The sequence below is a fragment of the Lampris incognitus genome, chromosome 12 (assembly GCF_029633865.1).
Source record: "Lampris incognitus isolate fLamInc1 chromosome 12, fLamInc1.hap2, whole genome shotgun sequence".
NCBI lineage: Eukaryota > Metazoa > Chordata > Actinopteri > Lampriformes > Lampridae > Lampris > Lampris incognitus.
The window spans coordinates 5,023,231-5,046,060 of record NC_079222.1 but is presented as its reverse complement, the minus strand read 5'-3'; the positions used below and the strand labels follow the sequence as shown (position 1 = coordinate 5,046,060).

Below are 22,830 nucleotides of genomic sequence, written 5' to 3'. Positions count from 1 at the left end.
TGACCTCCAACACAAACCAGATGATCTGACCTCCAACACACGGCCAGATGATCTGACCTCCAACACAAGCCAGATGATCTGACCTCCAACACAAGCCAGATGATCTGACCTCCAACACATGGCTAGATGATCTGACCTCCAACACAAGCCAGATGATCTGACCTCCAACACAAGCAAGATGATCTGACCTCCAACACACGGCCAGATGATCTGACCTGCACTAACATTTTTCAGCTGGATGGGATTTTTATGAAATGAGATGACACGAAATCATGAAACGAGTTAAAATGCATTATTTAAAGACATTCTATCTAGTCTGAAGCACAAGTATAGTCACGTAATTATCAGAGATAACCACTTTTAGCAGTTTTCCACTAAAATGTCTTATTTTACCACTAGGAAAGCTTATTTTCAAATGAAATAACTAAGTTAGACAATCCCCGGTCTACACAGTACTCCTAAATCACGATAAACAAAAGTAGTCGCTACTTGATGGGACAGTGATTCTTGAATCCAGTTAATCCGTGTGATTGTAAGACTGCCATACTTGTTCAGACGGGCTGCTTTTGCTGTGAACCTTTAATCTTCTCGTTCTTCTTAGAATATATTTTGGGCGCGTTGTGTGTTTTACTGTCAGGTAAGGCCAACTGTACACAAAGATGCTCAGACAAAAGATTAATATTGGAATAATTTATTTATATATATATTTATTTATATATTTTTATCTTTATCTATCTTATCTATTTATATATTCTCAATTCAACCACCTGTTTGCCTGCCAGCTCAACTTCCATTTGAAGTGGTCTGGTCACAGACTCAGTTGAAGCTATTTCTAAAGTAAATACCTTCAAACAAGCCCCATCATCAGGAAACACCCTTTCTTAAAATGGGTAATAACACATGTCAGTGGAGGAAGAATATTTTGTTAATATACAGTATACCTTGATAAACTGGTCTTGATAAACCGGTCTTGATAAACCGGTCTTGATAAACCGGTCTTGATAAACCGGTCTTGATAAACCGGTCTTGATGAACTGGTCTTGATAAACCGGTCTTGATAAACCGGTCTTGATGAACTGGTCTTGATAAACTGGTCTTGATAAACTGGTCTTGATGAACTGGTCTTGATAAACTGGTCTTGATAAACTGGTCTTGATAAACTGGTCTTGATGAACTGGTCTTGATAAACTGGTCTTGATAAACCGGTCTTGATAAACTGGTCTTGATGAACTGGTCTTGATGAACCGGTCTTGATAAACCGGTCTTGATGAACTGGTCTTGATAAACCGGTCTTGATAAACCGGTCTTGATGAACTGGTCTTGATAAACCGGTCTTGATAAACCGGTCTTGATAAACCGGTCTTGATGAACTGGTCTTGATAAACCGGTCTTGATGAACCGGTCTTGATAAACCGGTCTTGATAAACCGGTCTTGATAAACTGGTCTTGATGAACTGGTCTTGATAAACCGGTCTTGATGAACTGGTCTTGATAAACCGGTCTTGATAAACCGGTCTTGATAAACTGGTCTTGATGAACTGGTCTTGATGAACTGGTCTTGATAAACCGGTCTTGATAAACCGGTCTTGATAAACCGGTCTTGATAAACTGGTCTTGATAAACCGGTCTTGATAAACCGGTCTTGATAAACCGGTCTTGATGAACCGGTCTTGATAAACCGGTCTTGATAAACTGGTCTTAATGAACTGGTCTTGATGAACCGGTCTTGATAAACTGGTGTGTATTTTTGCTGTGTGAGATGAAACCAGATTAAAAGGTATTTGCTCTTCAGTCTACCGTGTTGTGTCTCTCCACAGTCACACACGACACCAGGGATGAGTACAGCTCGTCTGCGGCCAGTGGTCCAGGCAGGGGACGGGAGACATCTGTCCAGGTTGGTGTCTGTGGTTCTTTGGGAGGAGACCGGCTTTTTACACCTTCTGACCAACAGGGGGCAGTGCTGATGGTTCCAGGTCATGACGCTAATCTCAAACCAATTGACCTTTCGCAAAGTCCCGCCCCCTTAGTTACTGTTGCTATGCCCGTCAAGCATTTCAGAACTATCCAGGAAGTAGCCGGAAAACACCAGAACGTGAAGGAAGAAATCAGCGCATTGTGTGGGTAAAAGTAACAGTAATAATACGTTAGCTGTATTAGCTAGCAATAATAGCTAGTAGCAAGCTTAGCTTGGAGCAGACAGGTGTTTTTGGTGGTTTTGGATGGATTAAGCTGGCCATGGGGTTCTGCTATACTGCCAAATCTATTGCTCACATTGCGCTTCTTGCGTTCTGGGTTTCGGGAAGGGAAAGAAAATTACACCCCCTGTAAACTACTAATAAGACCCGTTAGCCCCTAGCTAACGGGTCTGACCCTTTAGCCGAGCGGTTAGTGATGTCGCCTTGTGGTGCAGTACACCCCGTATCGAATCCCGCACCGGGCAAGAACATAACCGGTTACATTGGTGGCAGCGGTGGGATCCGGAAGTGTGCAGATCCTCAGAAGTCTCTTCGGAGCGCAGGAATAACAAAGCGCGGTTACATTAATGTACCCGGTTATTTTCTTGCCCGGTGCGGGATTCGATACGGGGTGTACTGCACCACAAGGCGACATCACTAACCACTCGGCTAAAGGGTCAGACCCGTTAGCTAGCTAGGGGCTAACGTGTCTTATTAGTAGTTTACACCCCCTCCAAACTTTCCACATATCTAGTATCCGGTCTGCAGACCCCATAGGCCCACCGTTTCAGCATGTTGCTGTGTGTTTGAAAGCTTGACGGACCGTTGCTAAGGTAGGATTGGACAAGCACCGTTCTGGGGCGGGACTTAACGAAAGGTCAATTCAGGTCAACAGTAAATGCTTTGTGTCATTTTCTTCTTAACAAAAATGAACAGTTTCATTGTTTCCAGTGACTAACTGGACTGATCTTGATCAATTAGTTTTTTAATTACCCATAATAGACTGATATCTTGGTTAATCTCTCAACACTATTTGTGGCGTGTTGTGTTGTGTTGTGTTTTGGTGTGCTATACTGTGTTGTGTTGTGTTGTGTTGTGTTTTGGCGTGCTATACTGTGTTGGGATGTGTTGTGTTGTGTTTTGGTGTGCTATACTGTGTTGGGATGTGTCGTGTTGTGTTGTGTTTTGGTGTGCTATACTGTGTTGTGTCGTGTTGTGTTGTGTTTTGGTGTGCTATACTGTGTTGGGATGTGTTGTGTTGTGTTGTGTTTTGGTGTGCTATACTGTTTTGGGATGTGTTGTGTTGTGTTTTGGTGTGCTATACTGTGTTGGGATGTGTCGTGTTGTGTTGTGTTTTGGTGTGCTATACTGTGTTGTGTTGTGTTGTGTTGTGTTTTGGTGTGCTATACTGTGTTGTGTTGTGTTGTGTTGTGTTTTGGTGTGCTATACTGTGTTGGGATGTGTTGTGTTGTGTTTTGGTGTGCTATACTGTGTTGGGATGTGTTGTGTTGTGTTTTGGTGTGCTATACTGTGTTGGGTTGCATTGCATTGTGTCGTAATGTGTTCCATTGTACTGTGTTGCACTGTGTTGCATTGTGTTGCGTTTTGGGGTGTCATGTTGTACCGTGTTAATTTGCATTGTGTTGTGTTGTGGCATATTTTTTAGCACTGCATTGTGTTGCACTGCGCCTTGTTGCGTTAAATTGTCTCATTGTGGTGTGCTGCATTGCATAGCGTTTCGCCATGTTGCGTTGCGCTGCGTCATGTTGCGTTGTGTTGTACTGTGTAGTGTTGTGGCATGTTGTGTTTTCAGTGTGTTATGGAATGTGTTCTTGCACCATGTTGTGTGTGTGTGTTTTTTGTGTTAAGTATGTTTTATTAAAGGAGGCTTTCAAGATGTAGTACATGAGAACGCAGTCTACATTTTCATCCCCCCCCCCCTGAATTTGGCCAGTTACCCCCCTCTTCCTCTATCTTTTTAAAATTCCCCCACCTTTTCTCCCCAATTCTATCTGACCATTTACCCCACCCTTCCAGGCCGTCCCGGCCACTGCTCCACCACCCCACCCCCCACCACTCCGAGGAGGGCTGCAGACTACCACATGCCTCCTCCGAGACATGTGGAGTCACCAGCCGCTGCTTTTCACCTGACAGTGAGGAGTTTCACCAGGGGGACGTAGCACGTGGGAGGATCACGGTATTCCGCCCTCCCGAACAGGCGCCCCGACCGACCAGAGGGGGCGCTAGTGCAGCGACCAGGACACACACCCACATCCGGCTGCCCTCCCGCAGACACGGTCAGTTGTGTCTGTAGAGACGCCCGACCAAGCCGGAGGCAACACGGGGATTCGAACCGGCGATCCTCGTGTTGGTAGGCAGCGGACTAGACCGCTACGCCACCCGGACTGCCAGTCCCGGTAACACCGGACCAGACTCGGTTCGGTATTACAGATGTTGTCGAGATGCAGCTCAGGTCTCACATGAGCGTCCAGGGGTTTTCGCTGCAGACGAGTTGTATAGACGTGGACTGCAGGAACAACGTGACTCGCGTCTTACTCAAGCGAGGCTGAACCCGGAAGTGCAGTGTGTTGTGTTGTGTTGTGTTTTGTTGTGTTGTGTTGTGTTGTGTTGTACTGTTTTGTGTTGTGTTGTACTGTTTTGTGTTGTGTTGTACTGTTTTGTGTTGTGTTGTGTTGTACTGTGTTGTGTTGTGTTGTGTTGTGCTGTGTTGTGTTGTGTTGTGTTGTACTGTGTTGTGTTGTGTTGTACTGTGTTGTGTTGTACTGTGTTGTGTTGTGTTGTGTTGTACTGTGTTGTGTTGTGTTGTACTGTTTTGTGTTGCATTGCCTTGTGTTTTGACATGCTGCGTTTCTTTGTGTTGTACTGTTCCGTGTTGTGTTGTGTTGTGTTGTGTTACAATGTCTCTGGTTGTGTTGTGTTGCATTGTCTCTCATTGTGCTATGTTGCATTTCATTGTGTTTGTTGTGTTGTGCAGTACTGTGTTTTGTAGTAGATGCATTTTGTATTGTGTTTTGTCTTTTTTGTCTTATTGTGTTGTGTTATAGCGTGTTATGTTGTATTGTAATGGGTTGAACTGTGTTGTGTTGTTGTGTTGTTGTGTGTTGTTTTGTACTGTGTTGTGTTTTGGCATGATATGTTGTACTGTGTCATGATGCACTGTTGTGCTGCATTGAGTCAAACTGTGTTGTATTTTGATGTGACATGCTGCGTTGTGCTGTGTTGTGTTGTGTTTTCGTGTTTTGTGTTGCATTGTATTTTGGTCTGTTGGGTTATAGTGTGTTGGGTTGTCTTGTGTTTTGTTGCACTGTGCCATGTTGCATTGCATTGTGTTTTGGTGTCTTGTGTTGCCTTGTGTTGTGCTGTGTTGTGGAGTGTTTTGTTATACTATGTTGTATTGAATTGTGTTTTATTGTATTGTCTTGTGCTGTGGCATGATTGTTGTACTGTGTTGTGTTAAACTGTGTTATTTTTCCTTTGTTGGCGTGTTGTGAAGCATTAGATTGTGTTGTGTTTTTACTGGATTGTGTTGATTTCAGAGCAGAGTTCCTGTCGCTCCTGAACACCTACAACTGCTTCCTGAAGGACCAGACACAGCTGCACCTCAAGTACCACCAGGTACTCGTGAAGTACTACACGTTTATTAATACACAGCTGCACCTCAAGTACTACCAGGTACTCACGAAGTACTACACATATATTCATACACAGCTGCACCTCAACTACTACCAGGTACTCACGAAGTACTACACATATATTAATACACAGCTGCACCTCAACTACTACCAGGTACTCACGAAGTACTACACATATATTAATACACAGCTGCACCTCAACTACTACCAGGTACCCACGAAGTACTACACATATATTAATACACAGCTGCACCTCAACTACTACCAGGTACTCATGAAGTACTACACGTTTATTAATACACAGCTGCACCTCAACTTCCACCAGGTACTCGTGAAGTACTACACGTTTATTAATACACAGCTGCACCTCAACTACTACCAGGTACTCATGAAGTACTACACGTTTATGAATACACAGCTGCACCTCAACTACTACCAGGTACTCATGAAGTACTACACGTTTATTAATACACAGCTGCACATCAACTACTACCAGGTACTCATGAAGTACTACACGTTTATTAATACACAGCTGCACCTCAACTACCACCAGGTACTCGTGAAGTACTACACGTTTATTAATACACAGCTGCACCTCAAGTACCACCAGGTACTCGTGAAGTACTACACGTTTATTAATACACAGCTGCACCTCAACTACTACCAGGTACTCACGAAGTACTACACATATATTAATACACAGCTGCACCTCAACTACTACCAGGTGCTCATGAAGTACTACACATTTATTAATACACAGCTTCACCTCAACTACTACCAGGTACTCATGAAGTACCACACATTTATGAATACACAGCTGTATCTCAACCACTGCCAGGTACTCGTGAAGTACTACACGTTTATTAATACACAGCTGCACCTCAACTACTACCAGGTGCTCATGAAGTACTACACATTTATTAATACACAGCTTCACCTCAACTACTACCAGGTACTCATGAAGTACCACACATTTATGAATACACAGCTGTATCTCAACTACTGCCAGGTACTCGTGAAGTACCACAAGTGTAACACCGTGTTGTAAACACACTTTATTAAATATTAAATATAAACACTGCAGTAACAAAGGCTGTGGCCCACGTTGCAAATGTTTAAAATTTAACCAGACAATTAGTACAATGTAGTATTAGTATTCGTATTAGTACAATTTGGGACTACCATGTAGGATCAGGAGATATGAGAAGGGACAACAAATGATAAAGATCTGACCTAGCTAGCCTGTCTGTTGTTGTCACTGCCTCTATGCCGTCGAGCAAGGCAGGCCTGACCACTGAGTTTATATTTTGCCCTTTACCCCCAACGGCATTCTTTTGTCACGAAGTACTCCAGCTACCTTTCTCCACGAATTCCACCCAGATTGTGTCCTTCTCCTGACTTCCTTCTTGCCACCGCCTTCTGTCTGTATTGTCGACCCTGAAGTCCTGTACTGGGACTAAAAGACACAAGTCTTCCTTTGTCCCCACTGGCTGCAAACGGATTTCCCTGTAAGGGACAATAAAGACACTTTGACTTTGACTTTAAGTATTTGAATTCGTTAACTTCTGGGACATCTCCTAAAGCCAATCCTGGACTTTCTACATGCTTATTCATACACGGGTCTTTGTTCTGCTGATCTTTAGTCCCCTAATCTCTAGCACCTCCCTCCAGTCTTCCAGATCTCTCTCCAGCCTTTCCTTGTCCTCACTTGCTAGCATGATGTCATCAGCAACCATCATGCTCCATGGTGGCTCTTTCTTAGGATGCTCTGTGAGGCTGTCCATCAGTATCACAACAAGGTTTAATTTATACACAGGTACCTAGTCTTTGTTCTGCTGATCTTTAGTCCCCTAATCTCTAGCACCTCCCTCCAGTCTTCCAGATCTCTCTCTGGCCTTTCCTTGTCCTCGCTTGCTAGCATGATGTCATCAGCAAACATCATGCTCCATGGTGGCTCTTTCTTAGGCTGCTCTGTGAGGCTGTCCATCAGTGTCACAACAAGGTTTAATTTATACACAGGTACCTAGTCTTTGTTCTGCTGATCTTTAGTCCCCTAATCTCTAGCACCTCCCTCCAATCTTCCAGATCTCTCTCTGGCCTTTCCTGGTCCTCGCTTGCTAGCATGATGTCATCAGCAAACATCATGCTCCCTGGTGGCTCTTTCTTAGGATGCTCTGTGAGGCTGTCCATCAGTATCACAACAAGGTTTAATTTATACACAGGTACCTAGTCTTTGTTCTGCTGATCTTTAGTCCCCTAATCTCTAGCACCTCCCTCCAGTCTTCCAGATCGCTCTCTGGCCTTTCCTTGTCCTCGCTTGCTGGCATGATGTCATCAGCAAACATCATGCTCCCTGGTGGCTCTTTCTTAGGATGCTCTGTGAGGCTGTCCATCAGTATCACAACAAGGTTTAATTTATACACAGGTACCTAGTCTTTGTTCTGCTGATCTTAAGTCCCCTAATCTCTAGCACCTCCCTCCAGTCTTCCAGATCTCTCTCTGGCCTTTCCTTGTCCTCGCTTGCTAGCATGATGTCATCAGCAAACATCATGCTCCATGGTGGCTCTTTCTTAGGATGCTCTGTGAGGCTGTCCATCAGTATCACAACAAGGTTTAATTTATACACAGGTACCTAGTCTTTGTTCTGCTGATCTTTAGTCCCCTAATCTCTAGCACCTCCCTCCAGTCTTCCAGATCTCTCTCCAGCCTTTCCTGGTCCTCGCTTGCTAGCATAATGTCATCAGCAAACATCATGCGCCATGGTGGCTCTTTCTTAGGATGCTCTGTGAGGCTGTCCATCAGTATCACAACAAGGTTTAATTTATACACAGGTACCTAGTCTTTGTTCTGCTGATCTTTAGTCCCCTAATGTCTAGCACCTCCCTCCAGTCTTCCAGATCTCTCTCCAGCCTTTCCTTGTCCTCGCTTGCTGGCATGATGTCATCAGCAAACATCATGCTCCATGGCGGCTCTTTCTTAGGATGCTCTGTGAGGCTGTCCATCAGTATCACAACAAGGTTTAATTTATACACAGGTACCTAGTCTTTGTTCTGCTGATCTTTAGTCCCCTAATCTCTAGCACCTCCCTCCAATCTTCACGATCTCTCTCCAGCCTTTCCTGGTCCTCGCTTGCTAGCATAATGTCATCAGCAAACATCATGCTCCATGGTGGCTCTTTCTTAGGATGCTCTGTGAGGCTGTCCATCAGTATCACAACAAGGTTTAATTTATACACAGGTACCTAGTCTTTGTACTGCTGATCTTTAGTCCCCTAATCTCTAGCACCTCCCTCCAGTCTTCCAGATCTCTCTCTGGCCTTTCCTTGTCCTCGCTTGCTAGCATGATGTCATCAGCAAGCATCATGCTCTATGGTGGCTCTTTCTTAGGATGCTCTGTGAGGCTGTCCATTAGTATCACAACAAGGTTTAATTTATACACAGGTACCTAGTCTTTGTTCTGCTGATCTTTAGTCCCCTAATCTCTAGCACCTCCCTCCAATCTTCAAGATCTCTCTCCAGCCTTTCCTGGTCCTTGCTTGCTAGCATGATGTCATCAGCAAACATCATGCTCCATGGTGGCTCTTTCTTAGGATGCTCTGTGAGGCTGTCCATCAGTATCACAACAAGGTTTGTTTCACATAACAAAACATCATCATCTCTTCCGTGTGTGTTGACTATGATGTTGTTGAAGGTAATTAATGTAAAATTCATTCAGCTGGGTCACATTTGGGTTTTAGGGTTCAACTGACCACTCCTAGCTGTTAATGGACTTGTCCCAATGTATTTTGAGCTGTAAAGTCTTAGTTACTACTTACGGTGTCTACCTCATCTTTTTTCCTCTCTCTGTGACAGGGTGAAGGTCAAGAGGTGGTAGTGGAGGGCTTCCTCAACATCTGCTGGGGAGTACGGAGGCCCATCAGGCTCAAAATACAGGATGACAAACAGACACCTCCGTTTTCGCAGCCACTGTCTCCTGATCCACTTAGCCCCGTCAGCCCCGTCGGAAACAAACGGTTGTTATTCACTTTTACACCCAACCCAGTCAGTAAAGCTGGAATATGATACAACTTTAAGTATTTACTACCCAGAACTGTTTACATCGCTTCACACAAGGAACCCAACCAGGAGCTTCCAAACACAGCAGTCATAGCTGCTGATTAGTTTATGGTGTAGGCCAGTGGTTCTCAACCTTTTTGGGGTCCTGGACCCCTTGCGTATTTTTGATCTACCCTGAGGACCCCTCCACCTGATCTTGGGGGAGGGGGGTTGCAATTTGATAGAAACAGTAGAAACTGCATTTCAAATTGCATTATAGCATTTATTCACTCTTTGGGGCAAAAGTAAGAGCTTTCAGTTGTAACTTAGATATAGTTAACAAAACAGAATTCTTATGCAGTAACTTTCAGATATATGTAACAACACAGAATATGTATTCAGTAACTTTCAGATATATGTAACAACACAGAATATCTATTCAGTAACTTTCAGATATATGTAACAAAACAGAATATGTATTCAGTAACTTTCAGATATATGTAACAACACAGAATATGTATTCAGTAACTTTCAGATATATGTAACAAAACAGAATATGTATTCAGTAACTTTCAGATATATGTAACAACACAGAATATGTATTCAGTAACTTTCAGATATATGTAACAACAGAATTTTTATGCAGTAACTTTTAACAATGCAAACGGGAGCGAGATCTCTTATTAAAATACAATAAATTACCCTTGTGAAACAGATGTAATTAGAGAAAAAAGTCCTGTTACCCTTTATAGTTTAGGTAGATAAAGGTCTCAGTCACATTTGAGTAAAATAATCCTATTTCTATAAATGTCATAGGATCTTTTCTTTAAAGATATTTTATTTTCACGGACCCCTTGCAATTACACCACGGACCACTAGGGGTCCGCGGACCCCCGGTTGAGAACCACTGGTGTAGGCCATAACCAGGTGGCCAGCTTGACCTTTATTGGTAACACAAGGTCATTTACAGTGTAATCTATCTGAAACATCGAACCTGAGCGAGGCAGGAGTCATGGTCAGAGATTCAGATCAGGAGCTAGCATGCAGCAGTTAGCCTTTTTACATGAGCTTCATAAATCCTCCTTCCTGCAACAATATTGATGCATACACATTTCTCAAGTCACATTTATTCACAGGGTCTGTGTTCAGTCAACTGACAGTCCGTTCTGTTGTTTATCAGTCACACAGCGTCTTGAGCCCTGCGTGGGCGAGTCATCATATGGGGAAGCCCAGTACTTTGTTTCTGCTTCGTACGTCATCGGTATGCAAATGTGTCGGTGTCTGCAATTTGTCAAATCAAATTTCAGCACAATTACCGACCATAATGTTATGAAGACGGAGGTCCCCTACTAATATTAAACCTGTGTGAATTGAACTCCCAGTGACTGCAGCTGTACTTTGGTTTTTGCTCTTCCAAGTCCACCGTCCTCCAGTCTAAAGCAGGTGCACGAGGCTTAGTGACACTGATGCTGGAAGGTTCTTGATATCTTACCAGCGCAAACTCCTGCTACACCTCAACATGGGGACTAATGTGTAGAAGGGACGAGATCACATTTATAAAAAGAGCAAAATCTTGGCGTCCGGGTAGCGTGGCAGTTTATTTGATTGCCCTACCAACACGTGAATCGCCGTTCGAATCCCCGTGTTTCCTCCGGCTTGGTCGGGCCTCCATACAGACACAATTGGCCGTGTCTGTGAATGAAAAGCCGGATGTGGGTATGTGTCCTGGTTGCTGCACTAGCGCCCCCTCTGGTTCCTTGCTCCACCCCCTCTGCTGATCCGGGGAGGGCTGCAGACTACCACATGCCTCCGCCAATACATGTGGAGTCGCCAGCCTCTTCTTTTCACCTGACAGTGAGGAGTTTCACCAGGGGGACTTAGCACGTGGGAGGATCACGCTATTCCCTCCAGCCCCCCCCGAACAGGCGCCCCGACCGACCAGAGGAGGCGCTAGTGCAGCGACCAGGACATATACCCACATCCGGCTTCCCACCCGCAGAGACGGCCAGTTGTGTCTGTAGGGGCGCCCGACCAAACCGGGGGTAACACAGGGATTCGAACCGGCGATCCCCGTGCTGGTAGGCAACAGAATAGACCACCACGCTGCCTGGATGCCTATCAGTTTTTTAATTGACAATTGACATGGCTAATTTCGAGCTCTGAAGCATTGCTTGATATTTGCCAAGACATTATTAGATTGAACTGATTTTCAGACTTAACTTTATCTCGCGCGGATGTGCTGCAAAGTCAGGGAGTAACTCACCAGTTACTTCCGGTTACATGGGGTCCGTGGTCCGTACATAATAAAATGCCTGTGCGACTGGGGTTTTACAGACTAATCATATAGTGATGATTTGTTATGAATGCTGAAAATGGCACAGACATTTTTTCATATCATATTTGCAGCTGGACCATATCCCCTTGACGCTGAACCAAGTCTCTTTTTCAGTCCCCTCATTGTCTACCTCCTTGTCTCTCTTTTTAGATATTCTAAATGTATTTCTAGATATATTTTATTTATTTATAGTTATATTTTATTTTCATATGTTCATATTTTATATTTTTAGACATATTTTATTTATTTTTAAATTTTTAGATATATTTTTATCTATTTGTATTTACATCTATGTTTTTATATTTTCATATTTTATATTTTATATTGTTAGATATATTTTTATTTATTTTTTATTTTTATGTTTTTAGATATATTTCTATCTATTTGTATTTACATCTATGTATTTATATTTTCATATTTTATATTTTATATTGTCAGATATATTTTTATTTATTTCTTATTTTTATGTTTTGAGATATATTTTTTATTTATTTACAAATAAATAACTTGTTTATTTTATATTTATTTATGTTTAGATATATATTTTTAGCTATATTTTAGATAGATTTTTTTTAGATTTTTTTTTTAGATTTTTAGATATTCTTAATATATTTCCCTCCCTCTGTGTAGGGGAATGACGCGGTGGGGAGAGTATTATGATCTTCATCATATAGATGAAATGGCAGATACGTCTCAGGAGTTGAGGGTCAACAGTCATTCAGCAGGTTCGCCTCCCATTTCTCAAAACACATTTACAGCAGCTTCACAGAAATTCACAGCGAAGAGTTTACAATTCAACATTTTGTGTTACTTTGTCTGATTTTCAGGTCACACACATTTAGCCAAAGGATTTGTTAAATAAAAGTGTGTGTGTGTGTGTGTGTGTGTGTGTGTGTGTGTGTGTGTGTGTGTGTGTGTGTGTGTGTGTGTGTGTGTGTGTGTGTGTGTGTGAACAAAGACCTCAACGGCCGAACTGGCGGAAGATTTCGCTATAGGTAACAATGGCAGTGAAGGCGGGTGAAGGCTGCAACAGAGGGTGGTGTCCAGTTGTCTTGGTTCTCCATGCCATCGGACTCTGGCCACCCCCAGCCAGGCACAGCAGCCTCTCCAAGTAAAAAGCTGTCACGCACAGGGATCCACCTGAAAAGGAATCGACCCATAAACATCCAGGGTCAAAGCCCTGTGGCAATCAGGAAGAGGTGACGGGAAGGACAGTGAAGTCTGGCAGCTGCACCCACGACTGAGCAGCCCTATTTAGGATCCGCTCTGCACTGTTTCTGTCTTTAAGAAAGGGGACAACGCGGATTGCGGAAACTACCGTGGCATTTCCCTGTTTTCCACCACAGGGAAAATTCTGGCTAGGGTCTTGGCCAACAGACTCCTCCCAATATCAGAGGAAATCCCAGAATGCCAGAATCCCAGAGTGGTTTTCACCCTAACAGAGGCACCATGGACAGGATTTATACCACTCGCCAACTCCAAGAAAAAGCCCAGGAACAGAATCAACCATTGCGCGTGGCTTTTCTTAGACTTAACCAACGTTTTTGATTCCATAAACCGCCAGGCCCTCTGACTAGTTCCGTCAAAAATAGGCTGCCCTGACAAGTGTATCAGAGTACTATGACTACTATATGACAATATAATATGGGCAGCACAGTGGTCCAGTAGTTAGTGCTGTCGCCTCACAGAAAGAAGGTCCTGTGTTCGAACCCCAGGCCATCCCAGGTTGTTCCTGTGTGGAGTTTGAATCTCCTCTCGTGTCTGCGTAGGTTTCCTCCCACCATCAAAAAGACATGCATGTTGGGTTAATATTCCTTTCTGTGTCCCTGACCAAGGCAATGGCAAGGAGAACTGGAGTTGTTCCCCGAGTGCTCCTATACAATAGGATGGATTAATGCAGAGATCAAATTCGTTGTAACTATATAATTCGTTGTAAGAATACGATGACAAAATAAAGTGGCTTTCTCATATGTCAGCTAGAGTACTCAGCAGGTATGGAGACAAGACAGAAACCTTCAAGGTCCAGACGGGAGTTAAACAAGGCTGTGTCAGTTGCCCTAACCCTGTTCTCTGTCTTCATTGCCACCATCCTCAAACTCACAGGTCCTAGTCTGTCTCAGCGATTAGAAATCATATACAGAAGCGATGGGAATCTTCTGTACATTAACAGATTCAGCGCTAAAAGTCAAATCAAGTCAATCTTATTCATATAGCCCAATATCACAAATTACAAATTTGCCCCAGTGGCCTTTACAGCAACAACTTCCTAAAAAAAAAATCCTTTAACAGGAAAAAAATAGGAAGAAACCTGAAGGCAAGGCAAGGCAAATTTATTGATATAACAAATTTCAGCATCAAGACAATTTAAAGTGCTTTACATAACACATAATAGGCATTAAGAAAAGCAATATAAGGCAATAAAAAGACATTTAAAATCAAATAAAAAGAGAGTAAAAGTTACAGTGCAGTGTAAGATGAAAATTTAAAGCTTCAAGTTTTAATTAATAAAAGACAGGATAGTCTTCAACCTTGGTTTAAAAGAATTGAGATTTGCAGCAGACCTGCAGTGTGTTCCAGATATGTGGTTCATGAAAACTGAAAGCTGCCTCTCTATTTTTAGTTTTGACTCTGGGAACAGAAAGCAAACCTGTCCCAGACGACCTGAGCAGTCTGGATGGTACATAGTGTAGCAGTAGATCAGAATTGTATAAATTATTTATAAACAAAGAGCACAGTTTTAAACTGAATTCTTTGACGGACTGAAAGCCAGTGTAGCGACCTCAGAACTAGAGTGATGTGATCCACTTTTTTGGTCTTAATAACAGCTCGAGCAGCATTCTGAATCAACTGCAGCTGTTTGTTCAATATTTTAGAAAGACCTGTAAAGACACCATTACAGTCTTTGAGTCGACTGAAGATAAATGCATGGACAAGTTTTTGCAAATCCTGCTGAGACATAAATTCTTTAATTCTTGATATATTCTTCATGTGACAGTAGGCTGACTTTATAATTGTCTTAATGTGGCTATCTAAATTCAGGTCTGAGTCCATGACTACCCCAAAATTTCTGGCTTGTTTTGTGATTTTTAACATAAAAGATTGTAGCTGAGAACTTTTATTTATTCTACCTTGGCTCCAAAGACAATTACTTCAATTTGATCTTCATTTAATTGAAGAAAATTCTTAGACAGCCAATCATTGGTTTATTCAATACACGTACTCAGTGCTTGTATGGGACTATAGTCCCCTGGTGATATGGTTATGTAAATCTGTGTATCATCAGCATAATTATAGTAACATATTTTGTTGTTTTCAATAATCTTGACCAGTGGGAGCATATAGATGTTAAACAGAGCATATAGATATTAAACAGAAGTGGCCCCAGAATGGAGCCTTGGGGAACTCCACAGGTCGTTTTTGTACAGTCAGATTTTTAATTACCTATAGACACATAGTAGTCCCTGTCCTTTAAGTATGATTCAAACCAGTTTAGTGCTGTGCCAGAAAGTCCCACCCAGGTTTCCAATCGGTCTAGTAATATGTTGTTGTCGACTGTGTCAAATGGAAAAATTAGATCCAGTAATACCAGGATAGATATTCTGCCACCGTCTGTGTTTCAGTGGATGTCATTTAAGATCTTAACAAGAGAAGTATTGGTGCTGTTGTGTAATTGAAATCCTGACTGGAAGACATCAAAACTGTTGTTTAGTTTCAAAAATGTGATTGTAACTCTGACTGGAAGACATCAAAACTGTTGTTTAGTGTCAAAAAATTGTTGAGCTGCTGGAAAAGCGCGTTTTCAGTTATTTTACTTAGAAATGTGAGGTTTAATATGGGGCTATAATTGTTCATTAGTGAAGTGTCTAGATTATTGTTTTTTTAAGAGTGGCTTGATGACTGCAGTTTTCAGGGCCTGTTGGGAGAGACCTGAGAGAAGAGATGTATTGACACTTTTTAGAAGAGCTAAGGATTAATATATTCCATTTCCAGACTCGGTAACATGGAGCAGTTCCCATAACTTGGCAGTCTTCTCTCCTCCAAAGCCACCACTAACATCAAAATACACCATCGTCCCGTGCCACCCGGGCCATCTATGATTGAGAAAAAAGGTTTTTGAAAATTGTGACCTTAAGGCCAGAACAAAAATGCTGGTGTACAAATCGCTAGTGCCTCCCACCCTACTGTATATGCCCAAAACATGGACCCCATACAGCAGGCACCTGAAGGCACTCAAGGCATACCAATAGCAATGCCCGGATCTTCCTTAGAGATCTGATCCTAAGGATCTTCCTGAGAGATCCTTAAGATCAGATGGGAGGACAAGCACACCAACTTCTGCGTCCTCGAGGAGGCTAACATGCCTACTATAACTGCCACCATCACACCACACCAGCTGAGATGGCTGGCCATGCCCTCCACATGTCTGACTCTTGCCTCCTGAAACAAGTCCTTTACTCTCAGCTCGTGACAGGATGCCATGCCCCAAGAGGACAAAAGAAGAAATATAAAGATAACACCAAGGCCCACATCAAAAGATTTGGCATCAACCGTAATACCCGGGAACAATCAGTAGAAAACAGGGAGGCCTGGAAACTGGCTGTCCATGAGGGCGCAGCGTGCTACATGACCTCCACCCTGTTGCAGAAAACAAGCGCAGACTCAGAAAGGAGCGAGTTATGAGAAAGGCCCAAACCACCTCGACAACCACTCCTTTATACCCTTGCCCACTTTGCCCCAAAATATGCAGCTCCAGGATCGGTCTCTATGCCCAACTCAAGATCAGAAGGACTCAGAAGGAGGACAGTCATACTCGACCCTGAGTGACTGCTGATGGTGTGTGTGTGTGTGTGTGTGTGTGTGTGTGTGTGTGTGTGTGTGTGTGCACTACGCTTACCATCCTTATGATTTCACTTCCTGATTGAGACCTTTTTACTTTACGTCCATGTCCTTTTTTAATTTGAAACTTTTCTTGTCCAGCATTTTGCTCTTATAAGTAACTTTACTATAATGCAATATAGGCATCATATTTTTCAAATGACATGATATAATAGCAACATTTTTTCACAATGGCATGTTGGCATAAAAAGTTGTCTACGTAATAACATATTGGTCTAATTATATGTGAGCGCTATGACTAGTTGACAGAAAAAATATTTTTATCGTCAGTGGCTTTCTGAGGTTCTTTGCGTTTGCATTTATATTTATAAATCGTTGATATTATATTAGATTTATTCAGCTGACATGACCCAGAAAAAACTTGTAATGGCTATGACAAATGCCAGGACAAATGGCTGGACGTGGAAGCCTGTGATTTTCTTCATAACGAGGTCTCCAACTATCTGGCCACTGTGTGAACCAGACGAACACATTCGTACCCTCATGTCTGGATTTGTCCTCTAGGCCGCAGGGTTTATGAGTCCACCACGCTGCGACCTGATAGGCTGAAAGCCTCAGAGCTGGAGGCGGAGTCTAATTTGTTCCGCTGTATGAGTGACGCGTCATTGGTTAAGCGGAGGAGGGGGCGGAGCAAAACAGCGGCGCAGAAAGAGAAGGAAAAGCAGCACCGCTTTTCTATTAATGGACATTTCTATAACTACAAGGTAAACTCTCGGTGTAATGAGCGGAAACTGACCGCCTTCTTTTCCCCTCTGTATGTCTTCTCTCTCCTTGGCTTTTAAAAAAAAATCTTTTCCATCTTTCGACCCATTTTCTTCCCTCTCTCTCTTTGCTTTTTATGTATATCCATCTCTTTCCTTCTCTCTATTCAACTTAAAAAAATCCTTTATTGACTCTCCAAATTGGATATCAAAATAAATAAATACATACATATAGTAATAATAATAATAATAATAATAATTGCCCTTCCCAAAGAAAGGGGGCAATGTAATAATAATAATAATAATAATAATAATAATGATAATAATAATAATTCATTGCCCTTCCCAAAGAAAGGGGGCAATGTAATAATAATAATAATAATAATAATAATAATAATAATAATTGCCCTTCCCAAAGAAAGGGGGCAATTTAATAATAATGATAATAATAATAATAAATAAAACATTTTTTGGCTATCAAAATTAGATTAGCGGTTTGGATAATGGATGGATTTAAAATTATTGCCAAAGCTGTTGGTGTTTACAATACGAGAACAGTGACATTAAAAATACGAAGAAAAAAGTATTTTCAATGTCATTTGACTAAAGTTTAATTTACGTTTCAGAAGTTTATTTCATTTCAACACTGACACCTATGGTGATACTGTTAACTGCAGTGGTGTTTGACCACCCTAGTGCTGTGATCCTGAAGAGCATCTGTTTGTTTGTTTGTTTGTTTTTAATTTTTACATGATTTAATTTGCTTTCTCCTAAGGTAAATGTTGCTTGAGCTCTATTCCGAATGAATGAGAGTCTGCAGGGCTGTTGTGTCAGAAACAAACCAAAAACCCTGGCTGAACCTGAGTTTTACTTATTGCTGTTCTACTATGTGTTGGTAAAGGTCTTCTACCAGCTTGTTCTGTCATATCTGCTTGTTAGACACAACAACGTCACTTCTTCTTCAAACTCAACACTGCCTGCCTTCTTCTTCCTCATCTGGCTACTATGATGAAGATGGAAAACATTATGAACCCTGTCATTTTTCCTGGAAAAGTCCTACCAGACAGCAACCATCCTCATCACATACTGCTAAAGTCTGCAGGATTTGCATATTTGTGGATTATTCATAATATTGAATATGCATTTATCATAAAGGAAAGTATTAGCGTTTAAATCTTTAGGACTGTAATGGACATTTAACCTTTTGTTCCCTTCAGACCTCCATCTTCACGCCGTTCTTTGGTACTCCCACTAAGGTCCGCATCTCCAGCAAGATGACTACACACCTGGTAATAGAACAGCTGCTGAGCAAGTTCAAGGTGAGTGTTGGCAATAATCAATTATTGTGAGCAATACACAGTCAATCAATTGATTAATGATTTAATTCAATGATTAATCAGTTGATTAAACAATTACCCAAACTCATTCGTTAATGAGCAATTAACTAATCAATTTAAATCAATCATTCGTTCATTCAATCAATCTATCAATCAGTCAATCAATCCAATAAATTGTTGACATAGCACATGCAATCAACCCCAGATACTGCTCAATTTATAAATTCTGAAGCGTTCCCAAAACTTCACATTCCAGTATGAAAACAACTGTCAGAAACTGTTTCTTTGTATTTTTGTTTGGAAATGGTTTTACCTCATTTGTATAGGATTGTTTTTTAATAAGGCTTAATAAGGTGTTTAGTCTAAAATAATACCTCTGATATCAAAAAATGATTCAAGTCACTTAAGAGAGGGATCATAAATATCGAGATACATATTGTATATCACCAAAAGTAAATAAAATACTTAGATATGACTTCTTAGCCATGTCGACCATCCCTAGTAGTTACAATGTTACAATGTTAACATTTCATTTAGCGGATGCTTTTATGCAAAGCGACGTACATCTGGCAGTTAATACGACACAAGCAAGGGTCTAGTCAGGAGGCAACAACGCAAGTAAGAAAGAGCTGGGTCTTTAGCTTCTTCTTAAAGATGGAGAGGGACTCAGTGGATCGAATGGAGTTTGGTAACTCGTTCCAGGACCAGTGAACTGCAGAAGAGAAGAGTCTGGCTAGTGACTGGCTAGTGTGGCGGGAGTGCCAGGCGCCTTTCATTGGCGGAGCGTAGTGAGCGGGACTGATTATAGACCTGAATGAGGGGGTTCTGGTAGGCGGGAGCCGTTTCAGTTGCTGCTTTACAAGCAAGCATTAAGGTTCTGAATTTGATGCGGGCAGCAACTGGGAGCCAGTGGAGGGACATGAACAGCGGAGTGACATGTGCTGTTTTGGGTGGTTGACGTTCTGGATCATTTACAGAGGTTTGAAAGTGCATGCAGGGAGACCTGCCAATAAGGAGTTGCAGTAGCCAATATGTGATATTACAAGAGCCTGTACCAGGAGTTGTGCTGCATGCTCAGACAGGTAGGGTCACATTTTCCTGATGTTGTACAGGGCAAATCGGCACAACCAAGCAATCAAGGCCACGTGAACCTTAAAGGTTAGTTGGTCATCAGTCATGACACCCAGGTTTCGGGCAGACTTTGTGGGCATGGTTGGGTTGATCTGAGTTGGATGTGGATCTGTTGTTGTATGGATGGACTGGCTGGGATGACAAGAGCTCAGTCATAGATAGGTTAAGCTGAAGGTGGCGTTCTTTCATCCATGCAGAGATATCAGCAAGACATGACAATATCTGTACCGAGACTGTGAGGTCATCTGGTGGGAATGATAGGAAGAGCTGAGTATCATCAGCATAGCAATGGTGTGAGAAACCATGGGAGCGGATGATTGCACCAAGTGAGGTGGTGTCTATTAAGAAGAGAAGGGGGCCGAGCACTGACCCTTGAGGTACCCCTGTGGATAAGCCATGCGGCTTGGACACTTCTCTCCTCCAAGATACTCTAAAATATCTCCCCAAGAGGTAGGACATGAACCAGCAGAGGGCAGATCCTGAGATACCAAACTCAGTGAGTGTGGAGAGGAGGATGTGGTGGTTAACCGTGTCAAAGGCAGCTGACAGATCTGGCAGCAAGAAAGCTGAGGCCTGACCAGGAGCTCGGGCCAAACGCAGATATTCTACTAGTAGTGACCATTGATTTCACAGTAGGTGGCCAGAATAACTGAGGCTGACTTGTCAGGTTAAAGGTCTGACGAGTAAGGAGACAGGATCGTGAGAGCAGATAAGTCTTGGAACTGATCTCTCTCAGATATTATTTTTTAAACACGTTGTAAAAATCAGACATTTTCTTTGGTCACGTAATTTTTTTTTTACAATATTTTTTACACTGTGTTCAAATGCTGACTATGAGAGTTATTAAACCTGCGATGTTGGAGACCATTTAATTCAGTGTCTCGTCTACCAGAGAGCCAAACTAGTTTCTGCCCTCCCAAACCTCTGCCCCAAAGCACACCTAACTCAACACCTACACCTAATGTGTGTCGATGATGGAGGTTTTAATGGTATAAATACAGATAGATAGAGAAAACTGAAAGATTATGTTTTCCTGTTCTTTTGCTTCATTTTTCAGTGTATTTTTCATTTTATTTTGTCGCCTATCATAGATAGAGAACGATCCTCAGGAGTTTGCCCTGTATTGTGTTCATCAGAGCGGAGGTAAAACTTGTCCCTTTTGTATTAAATCAAATGAAGTCTTGGTCAATGTGACATTTTTAAAGATAAACGACGGATAATGGAAGATCCACCGCTGACTCTCTTTTTGTCTTTTCTCTGTGGGCGAACGTGTGGTTTTGATTATGTTTGTGTATCTGCGGGCTTGTTTGTGTGAACTCGTGTGGATGTGGGTGTGTTTATGTTTTTCTCCAGAGAAGAGGAAACTGAGCAACAGTGACCAGCCTTTGTGGGAGCGAATCTTCCAGGGGCCGTCCGAGGACATCATGAAACTCTTTCTGATGGACATGGACGAACAGGAAGTCAGCAATGACGTGAGCGCTTTCATCCCGCCGCGCGAGAGACGATGAACTGATAACTCGTGATTGCTGAGATTAGCCAGTTATCGTGATCATCAGCCCACGTGATGACCCCCGTCCACTGTTGTGCTCTTCTCCACTGTGGCGTCTGGCGTCCCTTCTCCTCCGTTTTGTGCTGATAAGACAGGACTATAGTTCACTATGACTATGAAACGACCGGGATTCCACTCCTACCTAAAACGACCACGGGCGGTCAAATTGACGGCCGGTTTTTAAACTCTATATTCTGTCAAGATAAATACCCAGTTGAGATATTAATGCATTGCATATGTTAGTGTAACCGGTTATGTTCTTGCCCGGTGCGGGATTCGATACGGGTGTACTGCACCACAAGGCGACGTCACTAACCGCTCGGCTAAAGGGTCAGACCCGTTAGCTAGGGGCTAACGTGTCTTATTACTAGTTTACAGTCGTCACCCTCCCCGGAAGTGCGCCCTCGCGCTTTGTTCTTCCCGCGCTCCAAAGAGACTTCTGAGGATCTGCACACTTCCGGTTCCCACCGCTGCCACCAATGTAACCGGGTTATTTTCTTGCCCGGTGCGGGATTCGATACGAGGTGTACTGCACCACAAGGCGACGTCACTAACCGCTCGGCTAAAGGGTCAGACCCGTTAGCTAGCTAGGGGCTAACGTGTCTTATTAGTAGTTTACATTAGTATGTCTGTTATGAAACTACCTGACACCAAAATTAACATTTTAACAACTTTAATACTATTTTAAAACAATTTAAAATGGCCGCTGTCCAGCGCCTGTAAACACTGCAGCGCCTCGGTGGTAGTCATGACGCGTCTGTAATGGTGTCTGTAACCAGACATGTTGGACATCATCAAACATCAAGTTTATTTCCCTGCGCTGGAGGGCGCTAGTGTGTTTCTAGGACAGAGCAACAAACTTCACAAAGGAAATGACGCGACAACACATGACATGACATACACCATCATATGAGCGCTCGTGGTCGTTTCAGGTAGCTCTCATCATAAGTTGCTTTGAGGGCGGTTGATCTAAAACTCATTTTACATGTAAATATATGCAATTTAGGAGCGTTCAGGGAGCGGCAGGTCTATATATCCCCCCCCCCCACAAAGTTATTAAACTGAAAATCAAAACTGTCATAACGACCGCCCCGATAGATCAGGTATACAGTATTTACCTGTTGTTAATACAAATATATTACCAATTAGTACAAAGTCTGACCATGGTAACTACGTGCTGGTTTTTACTTTGAAAACACAACAGACATGCAAGTTTTTATCTATTATTTTAAATAAGTA

The 22,830-nt window shown here is 42.4% G+C and overlaps 1 protein-coding gene across 1 annotated transcript in view; it reads left to right on the top strand.

Moving 5' to 3' along the window:
* The window catches only part of rassf6 (Ras association domain family member 6), a 39,012-nt gene that overhangs the window by 11,984 nt on the left and 4,198 nt on the right, over positions 1 to 22,830 (top strand). Inside the window, exons 2-9 of the mRNA XM_056290898.1 lie at positions 1,818 to 1,894; positions 5,513 to 5,591; positions 9,460 to 9,620; positions 12,608 to 12,702; positions 17,378 to 17,577; positions 18,792 to 18,893; positions 21,134 to 21,185; positions 21,396 to 21,514. Coding sequence (XP_056146873.1) covers positions 1,836 to 1,894; positions 5,513 to 5,591; positions 9,460 to 9,620; positions 12,608 to 12,702; positions 17,378 to 17,577; positions 18,792 to 18,893; positions 21,134 to 21,185; positions 21,396 to 21,514 — 867 coding nt within the window. The 5' untranslated portion in view covers positions 1,818 to 1,835. The remainder of the gene's footprint in view (positions 1 to 1,817; positions 1,895 to 5,512; positions 5,592 to 9,459; positions 9,621 to 12,607; positions 12,703 to 17,377; positions 17,578 to 18,791; positions 18,894 to 21,133; positions 21,186 to 21,395; positions 21,515 to 22,830) is intronic.